Source organism: Desmodus rotundus, chromosome 12, assembly GCF_022682495.2.
Source record: "Desmodus rotundus isolate HL8 chromosome 12, HLdesRot8A.1, whole genome shotgun sequence".
Lineage (NCBI taxonomy): Eukaryota > Metazoa > Chordata > Mammalia > Chiroptera > Phyllostomidae > Desmodus > Desmodus rotundus.
The window spans coordinates 59,783,315-59,805,238 of record NC_071398.1 but is presented as its reverse complement, the minus strand read 5'-3'; the positions used below and the strand labels follow the sequence as shown (position 1 = coordinate 59,805,238).

The following is a 21,924-nucleotide window of genomic DNA, read 5'->3' as shown; positions in this document are numbered from 1 at the left end:
AGCACTGGAGGGAGGGGGGAAACTCCGTGAAGGCAAAGGTTTGATCTTATTTACCACTGAATCTCTAGCAGAAGAACAAAACGGGTGATCAGTATGTATTTGCTTAATCAATGAGTCAATTGTCACAGATGAATTTGGGACCCTAGTGGGGAATAGTGGACTCAGACAAGGACAATACTCCCTCAGCAGAGCCGAGCCCTGCCTGTGCCCGCCTTCACTGGAGGTCTGGTCCCCTGAGCAGAGGGTTTGCAGGTCAAGAAGACGTCGCCGTGGGAGGCCTGTGGGTTGGCCTGCATGAATAATCCATAGAGCAGGAATAGTTTGCTGCTGAGTTGCTTTGATTATTTTTTATTAATTTCTTTCACCCTCTCCAGCCCGAATTTAAAAGACCTCTCGATGCTCTGTCAGTCAGATGTTGAGTAGGGAAGGGCTGGCCCTAACAGATTGCCTGGAGGCCACCGGGCAGCTGTGTGGTACTTAGCCCTGGGCAGTGGCAGCTGTGCGAGTGCTTCCCCAGCAGGACTCCTGTGGATGGCCCTTGCTGGGCACCCACCTGAGCTCAGGTAATGCAGAGAGACAGCCCCACTGGGCATCCACAGCTCCACTGACCATTTCTCTCTGGCTCTTCTTCTCTCTCCTCCACTGTGGCCAGGCCCCTGAAGCTCAGCCCTGAGTTTCTGACGAGGGTCCCCCAGCTCACCTGTCTATCTGCGCATCCCCAAGGTTGTGACCCAGCCCTAGCGTGCTCACCGAATTCTCACCCAAACACCAATCTCACGTCTTCCGCGGCCTCAGTGAACGTCATTTTGATATTCTTCAATTCTCCTAACCACCCAGGGGCAAACCCTCAGAGTCGTTTTTAACTCGTGTCCTGCTGCTGTGAAGTAAGATGCGTAAAAGCACGTGATACACTTTCTGGCTCATGCTCTGAAGTGCATTATTTGTTTAAAATAACAGAATCCCGGCCCATTGAGAAAAGACTTCTGCTCTGGTAAATGACCAATGACCCTTTAGACCCCTGGAAATGAATTTCGACAACCGAGGCTACGACCGAAAATGAAGAAAAGGAGTGTGAAAGAATTTGAGGAAAAGTAGTGCTGACTTGTCCTCTGTTTTTCCTGCTCTGCTCAGTGATTGGACCCCTTCTCGGAAGGCACGGCAACTGTATTACCTGAACGTGCGCAGAGGTAACACGTTGCTGGAAACCAGGCTTGTGCGTGGATGGTCTTCCTAGGCTGGAGACGAAGCCACTTTTCAACAGCTGGAGGGGCCTGTCTCTCTCACACAAGTCACGTAGAGCTGAGACATTCTGGAGCTCAGACATTCCCTCTGGAAAACAAATGACACCTTCTGTAAGTGAGGCGTGGCTTAGGCTTACAGAAAAAGAATTCTGAGACTTGTATTAAACATTCGTTTGAAGTCACATTTTTATTGGCTTATAGTAATTGCTTATTGTTAACAAAATAGATACCATTTAACACCATAATTGCACTAGAAATTTTATCTTCTTTAGTACTTTTGGAATGACTTTGTTTTTAAATTGGATGGGTCACACACTGTCTGATTTATATTTGTTCCTGTCTCCAGCCACTACTATCCCTTATACCTCTCCTTCTAGGCTGTTGCTTATACTCGCCTCCAAACTTTAGAGAAAACTGTTTCAATAAGGTGAAACCTAGGCAAAAGAAGGTTAAATAGGCACGAGAATGCTAATATCATATGAAAACATTTTGTAGCTTAAGACCAGAGATAACATCATCTGTAGTAATAAGTCTGAGACCACTCATTCATTCAATACATATTAGTGGGCTCTTGGGAATTGCCAGATGAACTAGACGTGGTGTTTCCTTTGGGGGTCTTCTTTGGACCAGCACAAATAATTACAAGACAAGGTGACGCTGACACTGGTGGGCATGGGTAGGTGGTGGTGGGGGTTGTTAGTCATTTCTCAGGAAGGGCCTTCCTGAGTCTGCAGCTTGTGCTTGGGGTCGTGGGGGCCTAATGTGGGCTGCGGCAGATGCTCCAGCCCCGCGATGAACCTGGCCATCCGCTCCTCCTACGCACTGGCTGCAGACCGGGCCTAGATGAGAGCCGCAGTGTGTGGCCACAGCACATAGCCAGGCCTGCGAGTGTGGGAACTGAGGCCGCTGGCAGCAGTGAATTAACAGCTGCTTCCATTCGCTCCCTCTCCCCACCGGGTGCATCTTGAATGGAACGCCAACTTTGTTTTTAAACCTGCTGCAAACAGACCCCCGCTTAGCTTGTTCCTTCTGAAAGGTCCTTTGAAACGGGGAATCCAAGGCTGAGATTTTCTTCAGTTTATCCGCAGACTACAAAAATATTGTAGAGAGATTTTGGGTAGAAAATCTGGAAGAAAAGACAGATCAGAAAAAGACAGTTTTTAAAAATTTTAAGCAAAGAAGTTTAAGTTTTATTTTTCAACTACAGTTTACATTTAACATCATTGTGTGTTAGTTTCAGGTGGATGGCATAGTGGTGAGACAGTTACATAATTTATCAAGTGATCTCCCTGAAATGCAGGTGCCCACCCGGCACCACGCAGTTATTGCAGTATCATTGACTGTATGTCCTAGGCTGCACTTGCCGTCCCCGTGACTGTTTTGTACCCATGTTGTGCTTCTTCATCCCATCTCCCTTCGTCACCTGGTCCCCCAAGCCCAGTCCCCTCTGGCAACCACCAGTCCGCTCTCTGTGCCTATGAGCCCATTTCAAGTCTGTTCGTTTACTTTGTTCTTCAGATTCCACATATAAGTGACATCATACGGTATTTGAGAAGACAACATCTTCAAACCCATAGCTCCTTTAGATCAGTTTTCCCAAACAGCAAAATATTGCCTATGTCTGTAAATGTAGAGAAGTGGACAAGGATAGTTACTGCTGCCTTCAAACAAACTAGATTATTATTATTTAAAAGATACAGAGTCTTTTCTTCACTGATGCCAGTTCTGGCTCTTGAGAGATGAGAAATGCTTTTAAATGTGCAACGAAACCATTGCCACTCTCACCTGTACTCCCCCAGGCGTTATGAAAGAACAGTTAATGGGAGAAGTGCAGTGAGCATGGGAAAAACCGTGATTAGGCAGCTTTCTGCCATAATCCGTCCGAACTGGATGTGGCCCAGAAGCCAAGCCCTGTCCGACCAGCCTCATTCCAGCGCCAGGGGCCCACTGGCTCTGGGATGCAGCATCTGTCTCCTTTTCACTGTCACTGAACATCAACCTGGTCTCTTCCATGGAGCTGCGGGGCCATAGTTTCCCACCACTCATGTGCAGGTCACAGCGAGCAGCTGTAAAAGGAAACTGTAGCCAGTGGCCACCTCTTCCCAGGCACTTTTAAATTAGAGACAGATCAAAATGAAAGGCACTGATAGATAGCCAGCAGCCAAATTTCATTCACTTTGATTCAAGTAACTCGATGCCTCAGCTTGCAGATAGGCTGGGGCCTCCCCACCTGGCTGGTATTGATCACCTGTCCTCCCCAGCGGCTGCTGCAGCCCCTGGTCCATTGTATTGTGAGAAAGCCAAACCGCTCAGCAGAAGCAGAGGGGCTTGGGAGATTAGTGCTGAGCCAGGGAGGACGCATGTGTGTATGTGTGTGTGTGTGGGGAGGGGTTCACTGTCAATGACCTAGATGAATCAGGATTTTCAGCAGTTTTGAGTTTTTAATTAATGCCTTCCACTCTTTTTGCTTCAACAAATTGCATCCGTGCCCACTTTTGGGGGGCCTGGGGGTACCCAGAAAGTCATTCCTGATTCCTGGCACTTAAAGCGATCACGTAGACAGAAGGAAAGCGGCACGAGTGTGGGGCTGTCGGGATTCTAGAAGACAATAGGCTTCACTTCGCTGGCGGGCTGGTCCCTAGGCGGACCTCTAGAGAAAGGTGTTCTGTGTTCAGCTGACTTAGCCCTCGCTCTAGCTTGGTACCTGTTCACGCGTTTACTCTTGGATCAACTGCCGTGAGCGGTTAGCGTTCGACATAAAAATACCCCCACACAGATAGACCTGGGAGCTTCGTGCTGCCTTTCATACCCTCGTTTTGTGAGGTTGACTAAATCTGTGCAGAGGTTGAGCACGAAATCTTGTTACTTTTACTCTGTAACCCCACATCGAACATTTAAAAGAGTGTTTTTGCACGGAGAAATATTTGTTAAATGAGGCAGGTAGGTTAGATTTGAAATACTGGTAGTGTTTATTTATTTATTTTTTGTAATGGACAATACTCCCCCCCCCCTTTTTTTTTTGAAATGATTGTCCTTCCTATATTGTACTGGCATTTAAAAATATAAAAACAATTACCCTATTTTTTCAGGTCTACCAATTTCATCCTCTTCTCTCTTTCAATAATCTGAGTTACTGTTGTCCCCTCAGAGAGATCCTCTGCAGACTTACCTCCTTCTTTCTTGCACCCTAATGCTGTATCCTGATCTGAACAGCCCTGAACCCTAGTTCCCGAGAAATGCCAGAGAGGGGAGAAAACAGGACTAGCAGTACTCATTCTTGGGTGTATCCTAAATCTAGGAAATTCCATAAGCACAATTTCAAAGTTGTGGCCAGCAACAAAGAGTTCGGAATCGAAATGGCGCCTGGGCTCTCATTCTGACCAGACACAGAGTCTGCTCCGTGCGGCCAGCGCGTCTCCCTCTTGTGCTTCTGTGTGCAGTAAAAACCAGTTTATGCTTGCACGGGTCACCTGATGCTGGTCTGCAAAATGGAGCAACAATAGGTAAACGTGAGAACGTCGCCTGTGGTGCCCGTGTGTGAGGGTAATCGCGCACACCAGGTTTCCATGCGGCGCTCTTTAGCGTCCTCATGCCGGCTCCCAGGAAAGTCGGCAGGCCTCTTAGTGAAATCACTCCTGTGTTGACCCAGTGAGTCCCATGGTGGAAAGACACCCACAGCCTTTCCAACGCACAGCACTTCAGACGTCAGCCGGAGACACAACAAAACGCAGAACAGAACTAAGGGCGGCATCAGGAAGGGATAAATGGAGTGTTTAAAAAATCTGGAGAACATTTGAAAATGGAATAGTTTAAGAATAAAAGTGAAGGATGACAACATTACCAAACAGATTTTGTTTCTCTCCCCAACAGTGGAACAGCAGTAAGTGGCATTTCATTTGTGTAAATACTGTGACCGTACCTGGTGGAGTGTGGCCAGGCACGAAGCCCTCCACGTTGGCCACGCGCACAGCCACCTGGCTGAAGCCTGCTCTGGGCAGTGCCTGTCTCCAGGGAGGCAGGCCGGTGTCAGTGTGGGACTGCGCATCTTGGCCTCCGGATGCCGGGCCTCCAGTGCTACTTCTGCCGCTTCTGGCAGTTTGAGTCAAGGAAAGATAGTGGACCTGTCTTCACCCCGGTTTCCTCACCTGGAGAATGAGATGAACAGTAGTGCCCACCTCAGGGAGACTGTGGGAGTCAAATAAAACCAGGCATAGACAGCGCACAGCCCCACAGCTGCTGCCAGGGCCCCCGACAGGAGCTCCCCGAAGGGCGGCTGCTGTGGGCGTTACCTGACCTCAGGCTCGAGCTGTGTGAGTTTTAACACACAGCTTAGCTTTTTATAGGGAGGGTTCTAATTGTCAATGATGGATTTCAATTGTTAGAGAAAATTTAAACAACTATTAATGATGTGGTTTTTTGGAAGGGGGTGGTACACGGGGGCTTCCTTCCCAGCACTCCGGTACTCTGGTCACATGGGCACAGCCTCTGGGTCCTGCAGTATTGCTTTATTGTCCCAGGGACACTTTTGGTGGCAGGAATGAATCTGGGTGACAGGCAGGAAGGCAGATGGAGCTTCAGCCCTGCTGCTCTCTGCTGTCAGCATTATTATCATCAGACATTTTCTGTCCTCTCCATCTCGTTTATCCATCCATCTATACCTGTCCATCTGTCTGTGTCCCTATCTCCCCATCCATTTGGCCAGCCTGCCTTCCTCCCTCCCTCCCTCCCTCCCTCCCTCCCTTCCTTCCACTCTTCCATCCATCTCATTTATCCATCCCCCCCTCCATCCATCTATCCATCCATCCATTCTTCCATTCTTTATCCATCCATTCATCCACCCATCCCTCCCTCCTAGATGCTAGGCATCGGAGATAGGTTATGAATTAGAGATAGTCGCTGTCCCCCAAAAGCTCACAGGGTGGGGGTTCAGGGAAGGTGGTGGTAGTTGGGGTGTCAGACACATAGAGATAATCACTCTACAAAGACCTTAGTGTAATGGCTGCGATATGCATAGGATTTTGTGGAAACGGGGCCACCAAGGCCTTCCCACAAAAAAACTCCTTACATTGGATTTTAATATTTACTATTTCAGTATGAAGAGCTCTCTCTCTCTCTGAAAATTTGTTTATACCAACATGCAAATGAAAGTTAAATGCTCCACAATTAGATTAAGGACCTTAATTGCTCCCAGGAACACACAGTTATTTAGATTTTCTCAGTGAGTCCAACCGCCTCAGTTACCTTTAAAGCGAAGCACGCACAGCCATCACTGCTAACGCTGTACAGAGAGTTCATGTCCACCCCGGGTGGGAGGCTGCCGCACACTGCATGGGAGCCCGACTCTGAGAAGACCCAGCTGAGGCACGATTAACTCGGCGAATTACCGTAAATCTTTGGAGCCTCGTGGTGTGTGCGTGTGTCTGTGTGTCTCCACAGTGGGGCTGGGGGGCACTTACATTTACATTTACTTGGACCTCGGTCAGTTAGTTAGTCCTTCATTAGTGCATTCCTGGTAACGTGCAGACTGAGACTCATCTTCCTGTGCTCCTCTTTAAGCTGCTGCTTTGGGAGCGATTTGTGTCGTAAATTATCTCAAGTAAATTTCTTTTGTTAGCTGCCAAGGGACATTTGGATTAAAGGCCATTATTGTCATTGTTGTTATTATTATTTTTCATCAGGACTTAACATGTCCGAAGAGCAAAGAAAATTCTCTAATACAATACTAACAAGCTCCTGTTCAATTGTACCTAAAGTCCTTAAATTCCAACTGATTTGGGCACATGTGTTAGAAGAATGATTGTTACAGAAATCTCACTCTCCCCCTATCCTATCTTCACAATGGTTTTCTGGTATTTACCTTAAAAACGGTATTAAATTACTATGCACTTTAAGCCCGCATCCCTAATGTTTATGTGAAACCAAATGACATTTGATTGACTTTGAAGAAACGTAATGTAACAGACAGAGAGCCCGGATTTCAGTCTGTAGTCTGTAAATATTTGTTTTTGCATTTAAAATATTTTTCATAAACCAATTTATCTTTGATATGCTATATACCATCAATGATTTACTTCTTTTGTGACATAAAATAAGAAATCAAATAAAGAACAAGAAATAAATTTGGGTTTGTGGATTTTTCGGTGGCAGACAGATCTTAGTGCATTTGTAAACCTAAGAGTTGAAAGAAGGAGAAAACCCATGGGTCAGGACGGAGCAACAACGCAGACTGTAGCAAGCACCTCCTTTACTTCACCTCCTTTACTTCAAGTCCTCTGGTACATTAGGACCGATGCATCACCGAGTGACTCCGCCACTAGCCCTTACTTTTCTGACGATGGTGTAGTTTTGAAATGGAAAGAGACCTAATAATTGATATCCATCCTCTGTTGTCTTACCTTTCCTGTATCTCAGGATGCCACCCATCCAGTTTCCTATTTTTATATTGGGCAGGGCTGAGGCCAAGGTCTAGACCCCAGAACAATGCAGGAGAGAAGCAGAGGGTGGCCTGCCATGCTTGAGGGCCCAGAAAAGCTAGGAGGCACACGGAAGGCTCAGACCTTCCCCGAGTGTGGCCCTGACCCCTGCTACAGGTAACACCAGCGAACACTTCCTGATCTTTTCATTACCAGGAAGAGAGCAGAGTTAGAAAAAGGCAACACAGCTCATTCGTTCATTCATTCGCTCACGCACTCCACCCATACTTACTGAGGGCTTACTGTGTGCCAGGCACCAAGGTTGGTTCTGGGAATTTGAAGATGAATAAGCTACCACCCCTGTTTTCAAGGTGTTTCCATCTCAGGGAGAAAGAATTGAAGCCAGTGATGAAACTTGCTAAGGTAATTATTATAATGGGGAGCAATGCTGAACAGAAACAGCACAGTTGTGAAGGCCAAACTCTCCCTCTTCCTGAGTGAGCTTCATAACCAGGAGCAAGGTGATTCATGCCTTTGATCTTGTTTCTTTGTCCTTTGGGGGCCAGTAGGGGGATGGGCACTGTTCTCTAACTTGCAGGTAATGTATGTAAAGTCCCCAACAGAGGCCTTGGCATCCAGTGAATGGTGGAAGTGGCCACACCTCAGGGGCCACTGCAGGCCTCCAGGCCAGTGGGACCACGAGTCTTGAGTCCCACTCACAGGGGCAATGAAGGCTTTCATTGGAAGCAAGGAGCTGCCGCTGACAGACAGAATTAGTCCCTATCGATTTTAAAGGAAAAAGACGGCGGCTCGCAGCGCAGAAAAGCCCACAGCCTTCTTTCACTGTCATCCTGGTTTCTGACATGGTAACAGGCTCCATGTGGGCCACCCTCCGCCGTCAGCGCCTGGGGTACTTGAAGAACCCTGTGCGTCTCAGCCCCCTTCTCTTCCAGGCCTTCCAAATAGTATCTTCTGTTGCCCTTCTCACCACTTGCTGGTTTACAGTATTTGAATAGTATTATGTTTTGAAGTCCTTCATATATGCATTGTAATGTATATATGAATTGTATATGAATTGAAGAAGTTAAATAGGATTGACTTAGTCATTGCTGCCTCTTTGTGAGCCAAAAGCAATGGGCTAATGTTGATTGTGCTCCTACTTCATGTTCGGCACCACACGTTCCCTGCGTTCTATCTTGCTAAAAGGTAGGCTCTGATTCATTTGCTCTGGGGCAGAGGTCAAGAGCTGCGTTTCTAACAAGCTCCCAGGTGATGGTGCTGGTCCACAGGCCACCTTCTGGATAAGACATTGTATCATCTGATCCTGGTGACAACACTATGAGGTGAATATCATTTTTCCCATTTTACCCATGTGCAAGCTGAAGGTTAGAGGAATTAGAGAATTTCCCTAAGGTTGTGTTGCCAGAAGCTGGCAGAGCGTGGCCTCTCTCCTATGATCTGGGGTTTGGACATGTCCCACGACACTCAAGGGCTATCTGATGCTACTTGAAACAATGTATGTCCTTAGTTAACTATTTCTTTCTTTTTAAATGAAACTTATTTTCCAGTTTCATTCCTCTGCAGGATCTCGCCTTAGGTGGTGATTCAGATGTGTTGGATTTCGCTTCTAGAGATGAGATGTAAAGCTTTGTGTGACTTGTTTGCCCATATCGGGTAGTAGTTTGGAAAAGATCGGGCCATGGATGCAATGGGGACTGAACGCGAGAGGAAGTTGCCGGGGAAGGATGTGCATGACGGAAGGAAGTCCGCAGGCTGGGTGGGGACAGTGTGCCACGCTGGTCATAGGCCAGTGGGAAAGGATGCAGGCCCTGCCCTTAACAGATCAGACATACTTTAAAAAATAACAGTTGACCTGCTTATAAATTCATGTTTTGTAATAAAAAAATTTGAGCTGCAGAAATGTAACAATGAAAAATCTGACATCCTGCCAACAGGATTTCCTATTATGTTAAAAGACCTCACGTTTAAATTTAAAAGACGGAGGACCGCATTTACATAGAACAGCCAGAGTTCAATGTGGCACTATCGTCCCATAAATGAATTTAAAACACTTTTTAGTTTTGAGGGGCAGTGGGAGTAAAAGGTGCAGCGTTAGGAGACCCCCCCCAAAAAAAAAAAAGATTTGAGAAATGCAAGTGCGCCGCTTCGGCCGGCGCAGGAGTTGCGGAGGCATGTCCCGACTTTCCCCGAGGGTCCCCGGGTGGAGCCCACCCGGGCAGCGGGGCACCGGGGCTGACGGCTGTCAAACCCGCGCCCGCAGCCGACGCATGCGCCGTGTGGCCGCCGGCCTCGGTGGGCGTTTCGCGGGCCTGTCTCTCTGCTACAGGTTTTGTTCGTCAACACGGGCCATGACCGCAGTCATGAGCAGTTCTGAGCCGGAGCGGGGAGAAGGCAACCGTCTCTAAGTGAAAATCGCCTCGCGGCCAAATGGGCTCGGGGCTGGGGACAGGTTTCTGCAGGCGTCTACACACGCGCGCGCACGCGTTTCAGGTGTCAAAAACATCCTTAAGTGCCACTAACTTGGAGGAAGAGCAATGACGTGCTGGGAGAGAATTTAAGGGATGGAACGGGGTGGGGGGAGGGGTACGACCTCTCAAACTTTCAGCGCGGCGTCCTCCAGGTGCTCTGCGCCCCGTTTGCCTTTTTCTGGGGAGTCCGGGCGGCCCAGTTACTCCTTTGCTCCTCGCAGGCCCTTTGCAAAACCGCACCCACCGTTGGGGAGTTCCTAGCAGGACGCCCGCTGGGTCGGAGCGTTCAGCCGCACCGTGCCCGAACCGGGAAGCCGCCCCGAGAGACGATCCCCGGACGCCGGGGGCTGGGAAGCTCCGCACCCCTGGGGGCTGGGGGTGGGCGGAGGCGCTGGGACGCCCGGAGCCGCCCCCGCCCGGCCGCCGACCCCAGGCCGGGGCGGCGCGCGCTCCCACCGCGCCTCTGGGGACTCGCAGACGGCGGCGAGACGGGCTGCGCGCTGGGCATGCTCAGTCGCCGGGCGCCGCGCTCGCGAGTCGGAAGCCTGTGCGCGGCCCCCGAGCCGGCCCGGGCGCTCGGAGAGCGCGCGGAACTCGCTGCTGCGGCGGCCGGGAGGCGGCGGACGCCGGGCGGGGAGCGAGCCGAGCCTTGCGCGGGGCTCCCGAAACCCGGGCCGCGGCGCCGGCTCCCTCGCACCCTCGCCGGCAAGGGGCCGGCTGCGGCTCGCGTCTGCGGCTTCCTCGCCGCCTGCCCCGGCCGAGCCGCGACCTGGAGCCGTCGGGCATGGAGCCGTGGAGACAGTGCGCCCAGTGGCTCATCCACTGTAAGGTGCTGCCCGCTAACCACCGGGTGACCTGGGACTCGGCGCAGGTGTTCGACCTGGCGCAGACCCTCCGCGATGGAGTCCTTCTCTGCCAGCTGCTCAACAACCTCCGGGCGCGCTCCATCAACCTGAAGGAGATCAACCTGCGGCCGCAGATGTCCCAGGTGAGGGGGCCGGCGCGGGCGCCTCCGCCGCCAGCCGGCGTCTCCCATTAATCACCCGGCTAATTTCTTTGTGTAGATGCAAACGTCTAGGTGCGCCCGGCTTGCCCTGCCTCCCAGCCCTCGGCTGTGGGGACCGCTTCGGCTTTTCGTACAGTGGCTGGGAATCGTTTAGCTCTATAGCCCTAACGCTAAAGCCCTGCGTCCGGAGGTGGTAGGAGGGTTTCGGAAAGGCGTTCTGCGTGGCGGGAAACAATACCGCCTTAGGGCGCCCTTCACCTACTTTTGTGCGTGTGTGCGCGTGTGCGCGACAAAAGGAATCGGCTCCAGCTGTTGTACAGTAACGAAGGAGTGGGTGCACGGGGACGATGGGGCGATTTTGCCTTTGGTCTGTTCTTTGACTTTGCGTTTCGTCCCTGAAAGAGGAACCATGACTTCAATGAGGGCTCTACGAAGTGGAGGGCGTTCCGGCACCGTTATCTGTACAGGATGACCCTGGTCCCGGGGAGGGCAGGGGACCACCACGCAGCGGCGCCCCGAAAGCCCCCCCGCGCGTGGGGCCCGCTGGCAAGCGCGGTGTTTGTGTTTGCAGCCCTCGTTGAGCCATGTGAGAAGGAGCGAGTCCAACCTGCCTCGGCAGCGACAGGAAACGCGAAGTTTCGCTCGAGATTCCGCTTTCCTTCATTCAGGGCTTGCTCTGCCGGGCTGGTGCTCGCTCGGCTCCCGCGGCTGGAGCCTTGCTGGAGGCGCCTCTGCGAGGGGGTTGACGCAAGGGGGGCGACTCTGGAAGGTTGTGCGCACCCTAGAGTCAACTCAAAGGTCACAGCTCAGTGGTGTAGTACTACTCTCTGGGCCCCCTCGGAAAGTTTTCGCACAGAAGTCGATGTTCTCTTTCATAATGAAAAAAAACAAACAAACCAAAAAACCACTTTCAATTTAGAAGGGGGAGGAAAGAGTCCCCTGCATGACCCATTTGAGCACGAATCCTGAATGACATGGAGCCTCAGCTACTTAGCAACCGGAGCAATGACTTCTAATAAAACATGTCTTTTTTTTTTTTTTCCTCACAAGGAACTGACTTTATGTAATTTACTACTTGTGTACTCATCTCTTCTTCTGATGTCAGTGTTTTGTCAGGGTCCCTCTGCACCTCGAATTCGGTGACCTCTGCCAGTCTGCCTTCAACCTGCTGGTTAACAGCCCCCGAGAAAGCACAGGCTTGTAAGTGGTGGGCGCCTGATGTTGTTAGAAGTGTGATCAGTGGTTTCAGACTCTCCCATTATAACCTGGGTGGTGCTTGCTGACTCCTTGTACCCCTTCCGAGTTGCCCCCATTCTGGATCTCCTGTGCAGGGGGGCGGGGAGCACAAGAGATGCTCCCCCAGCAGACAGAAGCTGGGAGCCAAGGCCGTGAACAGAGTTCTGTGGGCAGCTGCAGCTGGTCAGCCAGCCCACAGCCACCCACCCTCTGCCTGGCCTAGGGCCGCAGGAGCGGAGTGGGTCAGGATGCCGTGGCCCACCAGCAGGAAGAACAAGACCGGGTGCATTTCCTGAAACTTCAGTGTCCAGGAACCCTCGGGGCTTGTTCAATAAGTTGTTCTCAATAATTAAGTCTCCTGGACAGCTGAGGATCTCTCTCTTTGTCTCTTAACTTTCTAACCCTTATTCAACTATTTATCATTGAAAATCTTTTCAATTGTTTTTGCTTTGTAGCATATGTGAGATAGGATTTAATCCTTTTGATGACTAAGGATTGTCATTATAAGCATCATTAATGAAAACTGAGATTTCTGATGCTCTAAGAACTCTGTTCCCTACTGGGGGCACCACAACAAACACAGCAGAAGCCTTGCCCTGAAGGAATCATCACTGTGCTATCAGATAAGCCACCAGCTTATACTGAGCCAAATAGCTGAATGACCTTCCTTAGGCCGTTGTGCATTTGGGTTCTTAAGTCTGTCCAACCCTGAGCTTCCTGGTTCCAAATTCAGGGCAGTTTCTTCTGTAACATCTTATGAGTGAGGGCTTCTCCCAAAAGTGAACCCTGGAAGGCTGGTACCTGGATATGGTGGTCTGTTTTCTTCTCGGTTCTTGGCCACATTGCCCAGAGATAAGGTTGCTAAACAGCTGAGTGTTGGACCGGTGAGCTTGTATTCTACAAGCTGTCATTACATCCTTAAATGAGACTTAGTAAATGATTTCGTTAAAACAACGTTATTTAACACGCCTGCAAGTATAACACATACAGCACATACTATGAAACTTAATATTCACTATTAGCAAAATTACTTGAAACATTGTTTCCCTGCTATTGTTATATTAAGAGTAATAGGTTACAATGAAAATTTTAAAACACTTGCAAGGCCTACACATTTTTGGGAGGAGGACATCTCTAAATTTTTCTGCCTCTAACTACTCATGTATCTTTCTTGGTAAAGGTTCTAGATGCTCCTGGTTATAAGGTTCTTCCTCCGCCAGCTGTATTCATACTCAGTAGTGAATACCCTAGAAACCCTAACATTCATCCCGCAGACTTACCCTTCTGAAATGAGTGGTGTCATTACCAGGACTTGTGGCTTTTGCCATGTCTAAGAGCCATTCTGTTCACCTGATTTAGGTTCTACCGAAGACATTAATTTGAAATGAACATAGAGCACGTCATCTTCTAAGCCAGGAAATACCTGGAAGCTTTCTCGGTTTGTGGTGTTTGAGACTGTTATGAGCAGATGTTGAGCAATAAAATTTTAGTTTATTGATGTTTTGCTTGAGCTGTGGGGCCTGCCCCTGTGTCAAAGACAGAGAGGAGACTTGGAGAGGAGTTGAGAGGGACAGGCCAGGGCGTGGGGGGAACCAGTCACGTGTGGTTCTGGGAGTCCAGGTGAATAAAGTGTTCCCAGGAGAAGGAGTGATCAGATGTGTCAGATGCTGCCCATAGATCAAGTACAACAGGATTGAGGATGGGATGTTGTATTAAGCAAAATAAAGTTCTTTGGTGACCTTGACAGAAACAGATTTGGTGTGTGATGGTCCAACACCCGAATGGAGAAGAGAGCACAGGAGGGAAGGATTGAGGCAGCAAGTATAGACGCCTCTTGGGGAGTAATTGTGCTGTAAATAGAGCAGAAAAATGGGGTCATGACTAGTAGGGGACAAGGGATCAAGAAAGGGTTTTTTTCTTATTACAGAGGGTCATCACTTTATACCTATTAAAAGAGCTCTTTTAGATAAGTGTGTGGGAAAAAGAAACAAGGAAACATAGTGAGTGAAATAAACTTGGTGTAGCTAAAGCTTCTTTTCACTCAGGCTGTTACTCTTCCGAATACCATTTCCTCTCAGAGTCATTGATTTCCATTGATTGTGCTTTTTTCACAAGATATTTTATTTGGAGTCCAAGGGTTGGTGACGCAGCGTTTCTAAAACAATGCACTGCTTTTGTCCCCGAGACCACCTTCCGAGCTGGAGTTGGGGTTTGATGTTGTTACTCCTTTTGGTAAAAAGTTAAAGAGAGTTTTATTCCTGCTGTACATAACTGTACCTAGTTTTAAAAATTATGATTATATTAGTTTTAGCAGCACGGTGTGCCTTCCAAACACACGTCTGTCCTCCCCGCCCCTCGAACAGGTGGTGCTGTGTGGAGATTGTCGGGTTAAACTGAGGGGGGAGGAAAGGCTGCCCTCGTCCAAACAGGGTGGTGTGCCGGCTACATTTGAGTCAGTCCAAATAATGTCGTCATTTAGTCTTTCTGCTCAGAAGTCAGTCAGCTCTTTACCACTTGTTAGATTATCCTCTTGGATAACCTGTTAGCGTTTCCTTCCTTTCTTTTTTTTCTTCTTCTTTTTGTGGTTGAGGTTAACTAGATACACATTGATCTTTTAACAAATTTTATTTCTCAATTATAGCTTATGTTCAGGATTAGTTTATATTTGTTTCAGGTGTACAGCATAGTGTTGAGACAATTATGTGCTTTACAAAGCGATTCCCTCCGATATTTCAGCACCCACCGGGCACCACACATAGTTATGGCAATATCATTGACTGCATTCCCTGTGCTGTGCCTCACATCCCTGTGACTGTTCTGTAAGCACCAGTCTGTACCTCTCAATCCCTTCACCTTTCCCCCCAGCCCCCCCAACCCGCCTCCCATCTGGTGACCATCAGTCTGTTCTTTGTATCTATCCGTCTGTTTCTGTTTTGTTGGTTTGTTTATATAGTTCTTTAGATTCCACATATAAGTGAAATCCTATGGTATTTGTCCTTCTCTGTCTGATTTATTTCACTTAGCGTAATACCCCGCAGGTCCCTCCATGCTGTCGCAAATGGTGAGATTTCATTCTTTCTTGTGGCCGAGTAACGTTCCGTGGCATACGTGCATTGCAGCTTCTGTATCCATTGCTGTATCGATGGGCACTCGGGTTGCTTTCCCGTCTTCTGTCAGCATGATCTTAGACTCGACACCAGTCAGGATCTTTCGTGTGAAGCAGGTGAGGCATATTCAGACATCGTCAGTACTTGTTCTCGGTGCGTCCTTCATGCCCTAACCTGGGTTCTCCAGGAAGCAGAGCTGGGATAAAGGATGCAGTCCTGAAACCTTCCTGGTTAGGCACAGTCCCAGGGCTGCCAGGATGAGGAGCATAAGAAAGCAGCTTTTTAAAAAGATGGTGAAAATTATTATATCATGTTTATAATGCAGATGCGGTTCATCCGGTACAGATTGCTGTTTCCCTAATTTTCAAGTACAACACATCCTTGTAAAAATTACTAACCTGTGGCAATTGACATCGCCTTTTCCTTCCTCCCTGAAACTCTCACCACACTACACACTTCTCATTCCACTGTACCTTTACTGTTCCTTCTTAGCTTTCTTTCTGGCTCCTCTTTATCTGAACATTCCTTAAAATTTTTAGAGTTTTCTCCTTTGCTCTCTTCCATATTCTCTTCCCTGTACCATCTCATGTTATGTACTTTTCACACGTCCACAGTCCCCCCCATTTATGATTGACAGCCCCTCTCTGCCTGGTGTAGTCCTCACCTCCTTGTTACACTCACCGCCTGGAGGGAGGGGTGTGGGTCACATGACCAGCCTTCACTGTGGAAAGCTCACTCACCTGGGGGTGGAGGAAAGGGATGGGGTAGAATTGGGCCCCAGGAAGCCTGCCGCTGAAGTTCAGTCAGGGGAGGGTGAAGGCAGGGAACACAAGGCCAGAGATAGGGTGGGAGTGGAAGGCTAGAGCTGTCACAAAGACTGAAGAGGTAGGCGTTGGAAAGGACAAGAGTTTGGGACCTTTTAGATGCAGTGAGAGTGGAAAGTGTCTAGGATGAGCCTCAGGTTTCAGCCTCAGGCTTCAGGCTTGGTGGCTTTGCTGGACTGGTGGGGGGAGATTTGTGGGGGAGGAGACCGGAGGGGAAGGGAGCATGATTAGTTTGGGACTAGAGTTTGAAGTGATCAACAGCAACCTTCCATAGGCTCAGGTCAAGCCTCCCACTCTTACTTTCGGTCTTATTCTGCCACTACTGTAGTCTACTCATCCAACAGTCTTTTGAAGTCTTGGTCCTACCGCCTCTTCACTGCCTTTGTGTCCTCATTTCCGTCCTACTCTGCTCAAACACCATCTCCATTACAATCACTCTCGCTTCTCCTGATCCGTGATACTCCTTTGGGTCAGCTACAGATCTGGTTAAATCCAGCTCTCTCCTTACTCCCTGCAACTCGGCCGCTGAACCTGATGGAGGAAATCCCATACCATGCTGCCTCTTCGCATGTTAAGTTCACGGTCCCTCACCTCAAGTGGGCACCCTAGGGGACCCAGCCCTCCCCGATCAGTACATTTCTTTAGACCAGAAATTTCTGTGCTCAGAGTTATGGGCTGGGGACTCAGGGCAGGGCCTGAGATGCTTTTAGGAGTTCCACAAGGTCAAGTACTCTTTTTATAACATGAAGACGTTATTTGCCTTCTCTAACTCAAATTTTCTCATCGTGTACAGTGGATTTTCCAAAGACTGCACGATGCGGCTGATGTCGTTGCTGTGATTCGCAGTGGATGAGGTGCTTGGGTATATTTTAAAGATTTCTCTGGGTATATGTTAAGAGTTGATGGGTATGACCCCCGTAAACAAAAGCTGCTGAAGGTTCTCGGTCATTATCTTCTAAGAGTAGAATGGGGTCCTGAGACCAGAAAGTTTGAGGACTGCCCCAGACCATTCACTTCCTGACTCTCCCGGATGACTGTTTGGTACCTTTTCTTTCTGAACCTCTTTCACCTTCGTCTCCATGCTTCCTCTCGCCTGGTGACCTGAGCGCCCCTGCCATCCTGCGCCTGTGCCTGTGGGTCCTGGCTGGCACAGGTAAGTGCTCAATACGTGTTGATGGTAACTCTTTTCACTCTAATTATCACTACTGCTTCTGCAGAAATAAGCGAGGTGGTGTGTTTCCACCGGCTGTGAGTTACCTAATCGTTACATGCTGGGAGATAGGGATTGCTATTGCTCCCCCCGTGACAGAGGCTGACCCAGGCCCAGAGGACGTTAGTGGCTTCTACAGCCACATGGTTTTTGGCGGGGCCCAGATCGGAATCAGAATGTTGAATGAACCGCGTTCCATGGCAAGGCCGCTGGCGCACTTGACTGTGACCTGCAGTGTAGTCTTCTTTTCCCGCTGTGTCGCTCTCTTGCGTCATTCCCATGGAGAATATTCTGGTTGGTTCTGGTGGGTTCTGTGGCTATTGATAACAGCACCTCCATACGAGTCAGATTTGGGGTAGTGATTTGGTTTTAGAATATCGACTGTATCAGCTGGATGATTTTGTACACAGCGTGCTGTTCGGTGTAAAACGGGAGGCAGACTGTTAACAGCTATGTGAGGATGACAGGAGATGAAACCAGATAGGAAAGTCGAAGAAAGTCAGTGAGAGGAAAGAACAAAATGAGTGGGGCTGGTCCTTTTTGGCCTTTTCATACTGTGCCCTGTCACAGCTGATCTTTTTATTTAAAGTTTTATTTTTCAGTTACAGCTTGCATTCAGGATTATTTTGTATCAGTTTCAGGTATACAGCATAGTGTTTAGACGATCGTATACTGCACACAGTGGTCCCCGATGTTTCCAGTCCCCACCTGGCCCCGCACACCGTTATTACGATAGTATTGACTGTCTTCCCTGTGCTGCACTTCTCACCCCCGGGACCACTTTGTGACTACGGAGCGCCCTTCTCAATCCCTTCACCTTTCGCACCCCCGCCCCGGCCTCCTCTGGCAGCCCTCTGTCTGATCTCTGTACCTATGAGTCTGTTTCTGTTTCGTTTGTTGCTTTCAGTTTTATATCACACATATGAGTGAAATCATATGGTCCTTGTCTTTTTCCATCTGCCTTACTTTGCTTAGCATGATTCTCTCAAGATCCATCCATCCATGGTGTCGCCAAGGCAGCATTTCGTCCATTCTCATGGCCGAGTCCTGTCCCGTTGTCTACAACATGTGCCGCATCTTCTTTATGCCAGAGTTCATCACTCAGGTTGTTTCCACGTCTTTACCCCTGTGACTAACGCTGCGATGAACACAGCGATACATGTGCCTTTATGAATAGAGTTTTCATACTTTTTGAGTAGACATCCAGAAGAGGGATACTTGGGTCATATGGTTATTATTAACTGTTGCGTAGAATACCGTGAGTCCTCACTTAATGTTGTCGATGGGGTCTGTGACCTTCAGTGAAATGACATCTAAGGAAATCAGCTTTACCAAAGGTAAGTGATACAAATGAGTCCAGCTCCCACGGCATCTCACCAATGTCACTTGGGAACCTGCTGTACTATTAGCATTGTACCCCCTACTTTCCCGGTTAACACAGTCCCCGCCTGCTGTTAAGACCGGCCACAAGTTTACCTTCTGCCTCCCCACACTCTCGAGCATTGAGTGAGCAGAACACTGAATGGCGCAAAAGTAGCTGCTTTTTATTTTTCATGGAAAAATTATTTTAGGATTGTATTGTGTGCTGCTATCTGAATGTGCTTTCAAAAATCTGTGTTGCAAGAGGTGCAGCCCGCTTCTGAGTTGCTTGCTTAACAGGAAGTCAGCAGCATATGCCGCTCACATGGGAGTTCTCTGAAGGGTCAATTAATATGGCATATTTAATGAAACACTTGATACCTACCTTTCATGATTTTCAAAGTGCTCCTCTTAAAATAGATCTGTGACAGCTGGTCTGAATAAACATGCATCCCGCCTCTATGCCTTTCTCTGGCAGTGGCTGGGGGCGGGGGGTGGTGGTGGGGGCAGCATGGTTTAATGAAGAGGCACCAGGAGTCAGGGGGCCTGGGGGCCTGGTCCCAGCTCTGTCTCTAACATGGGACTTAGCCAACAGTAGCTGCTTCTCTTTGTCTCTGCCTTCCATACTTACAGCATCAACAGCAAGTACTTACACATCCAATAGTATGCTGAAGAGCAGCTAAATGTTTTTACACACATTTAGGTTTTCCTCGGGAGGCATAGTGGTCCCATGCCGAGAGCTTTGGGACAGGCAGGCAGGCATGTCTGAATTCCAGCTCCGGCAGGTAACAGCTCTGCGGTCCTGGGAAAGGTATGTCACTGGTGGAGTCTCAGTAACCTCATATAACAGGCAGGAAATAGTAAAACCTTTGCAGGACTGCAGTGCGAATTAAATATGTAAGATGCCTGGGGCATAGTAGAAATTACCCAAGATTTTATTTCCTTCTTCCTGCCCCACTTCCTGGATCCTCAAAAGTCTAAGAGGCAGGAAAAACAAGGTCTTATCACCGCTCTGCAGAGGAGGAAACTGAGATGCGCACTGGAGAAAGGACTGTTCTCAAGGTCGCACAGACAGGAAGTGGCGAGGACAGGGCTTGAGTACAGCTGTCCTAATTCCAGATTCAGCGAGGTTCCTCCTTCCTGCTCCCAAGCTCAGTGGATAGACGTGAACTGCATGAGCTAAGGGCAGGGAAGAGGCTTGGAAAAATCAAGTCCTGTTCGGCACATGTAAAATGACATTGTATTATTCTGCACTGATGTTTACTGTCTTTAAAGCAGAGACATCTAAAGTAATGAAACCAGGTTTCACTTACATGGTCTGATGATCTGGTTCGTGGACGATTTGCTGCTTGGTAATTTCACAGCTATTCTGCTTTCTGTTTCCATAGCAGTTGGGGCATATGATTTCATGGGTTAATTAAATCACCAGTTTGTCCACAAAATATTAGGTTTTCGAATAGATGCTGAAGGTTGACTAAAACTCAGTCTCTGACCCTGTGTTGCTTTTAGTCTACACAGCATGAATTTTACCTCCGAACTTCCCTTAGAAAAGAGAGATGGGAAAGGAGATTGAGTTTGAGTGAATGGGTGTGGCGAATGTCTGGTATGGGGGAGATGCTTTTTGGGGTGCATCGTTGATTTTCTACTTGCAGGGTGTGACGCTAATGCCGGTAATGTGTGTGCATGCGTGCGTGCTTGGCTTAAGGTATTTCTCCCTCATGGTCATTTGTGTAGTGTCTCCTATGTGCGGGGCACCAAGGGCACAGAGGGAAATCAGATGGAGTTTCTGCTTTGGGGGGGGCTGGGAGCCAGACTTGCCCTTGGAGTCAGGCTTTTGCAAGAACGCAGAAAGGAAGTCAGTCACTGGATGCCACAAGGCTGGTGCAGAAGTTCAGGCAGCGGAGCGAGACTGAGGAGACCAAGAAGAGGCCAGAGAGGTGAGTGGTTACTGGAGAGGAAGGAGGTTTGAGAAAGAAGGCTGGGTGGGGAGAGTGTGTGAGCTGAAGAATGTGCAAAGACCTACAGACCTCAAGTGGTGTCCCCAACCAGACAGTCATTCTTAGCAGTGACGAAATATCCTTCACGACACAGGGACCAAATGTGACCGCACCAGTTGCATTTGGCAGTGAAGATGTGAACTTGCATATCTCGGGTGGGAGGCCTGGAGTGTCAGATGGTGGGCTATGCTCCTGAATGTCATACACGCTGGGGGAACAGAGACCGTAAAAGAGTCAGACTGCTGTGTGGGCATCTGAAGTGGAGGGTCCGAAGGTGGGGCCTGCCCTAGCTTTGTCCCTCCAGCCTCCCGAGTTGCCACCTCTCATTACCCCATACCTCCCTGAGGGACCTTTCGTGATCCTCCCTGTGCTCTTTAGTTTGATTGGCATCTCTCCCTTCCCTGGTCCATTCGTTCCTGGTTGCATGATCCTAGGTTCTGTCTGATTCAGTGATCAGTCTTTCCACTTACACCCTGAGTTCTCTTTGCCTCTGGGACCTCAGGGGACCTCTTGCCCCAGCCCTGGAGCACCCTCCTCCACAGGCCCTCTTGCCTTTGCTTTTGAGCTGAAGTGAGAGGTCAGCGTGCCAGGTGCCTGGCTCGCCAGCCTGCTTTTACCATCCAGCTTCACTGTAGTTAACACTGGCCGCTTTTACTCACCTCTGTGACACTTTGGGGTCCCCCAGTCACACGCCAACCCTCTCCATCCCAGACACTCGGATTCCCCCACCCTCCCTTTGTCCCCGCAGCTTTGCCCAGTCCTCATCATGACCACCCAGTCCTCCTGCGTGTTGACTTGTCCTCAGTCTGTCCCTTCCACTCCCCAGGAGGGCGACCCTTATTAATGCCACTAGAAGAAGCAACTTTTCCAAACTCTACAAGTCACATGTATACATATCAATACTTTGCCCTCCAAGTCCTGAGAGAGAGTTTTGGGCCCTGAAGGGAGTGCTGAGTGTTAGAATCCCAGAGAGGGCCAGGGATCGGGAGAACCTGGATTCTGAGAAGGGGTGCCCTCCACCAGCAGGGTGGTTGTTGGTTTG

At 49.1% G+C, this 21,924-nt stretch overlaps 1 protein-coding gene and 1 long non-coding RNA gene across 3 annotated transcripts in view; one reads left to right on the top strand and one right to left on the bottom strand.

Moving 5' to 3' along the window:
* Window positions 1-1,409: 1,409 nt before the first annotated feature.
* LOC123480755 (uncharacterized) lies at window positions 1,410-10,393 on the bottom strand. The gene is made up of 3 exons (XR_006656861.2): window positions 10,266-10,393; window positions 5,161-5,386; window positions 1,410-2,367 (listed from the first exon to the last, which is right to left on the bottom strand). It is a non-coding gene; the product is annotated as an uncharacterized lncRNA (long non-coding RNA).
* Window positions 10,394-10,698: 305 nt separating this feature from the next.
* VAV3 (vav guanine nucleotide exchange factor 3) overlaps window positions 10,699-21,924 on the top strand; it is a 273,882-nt gene continuing 262,656 nt past the window's right edge. For both annotated transcript variants that reach the window (XM_024570427.4, XM_045203367.3), the window contains exon 1: window positions 10,699-11,131. In XM_024570427.4, the coding sequence (XP_024426195.2) occupies window positions 10,928-11,131 (204 nt within the window). In that variant the 5' untranslated portion in view covers window positions 10,699-10,927. The remainder of the gene's footprint in view (window positions 11,132-21,924) is intronic.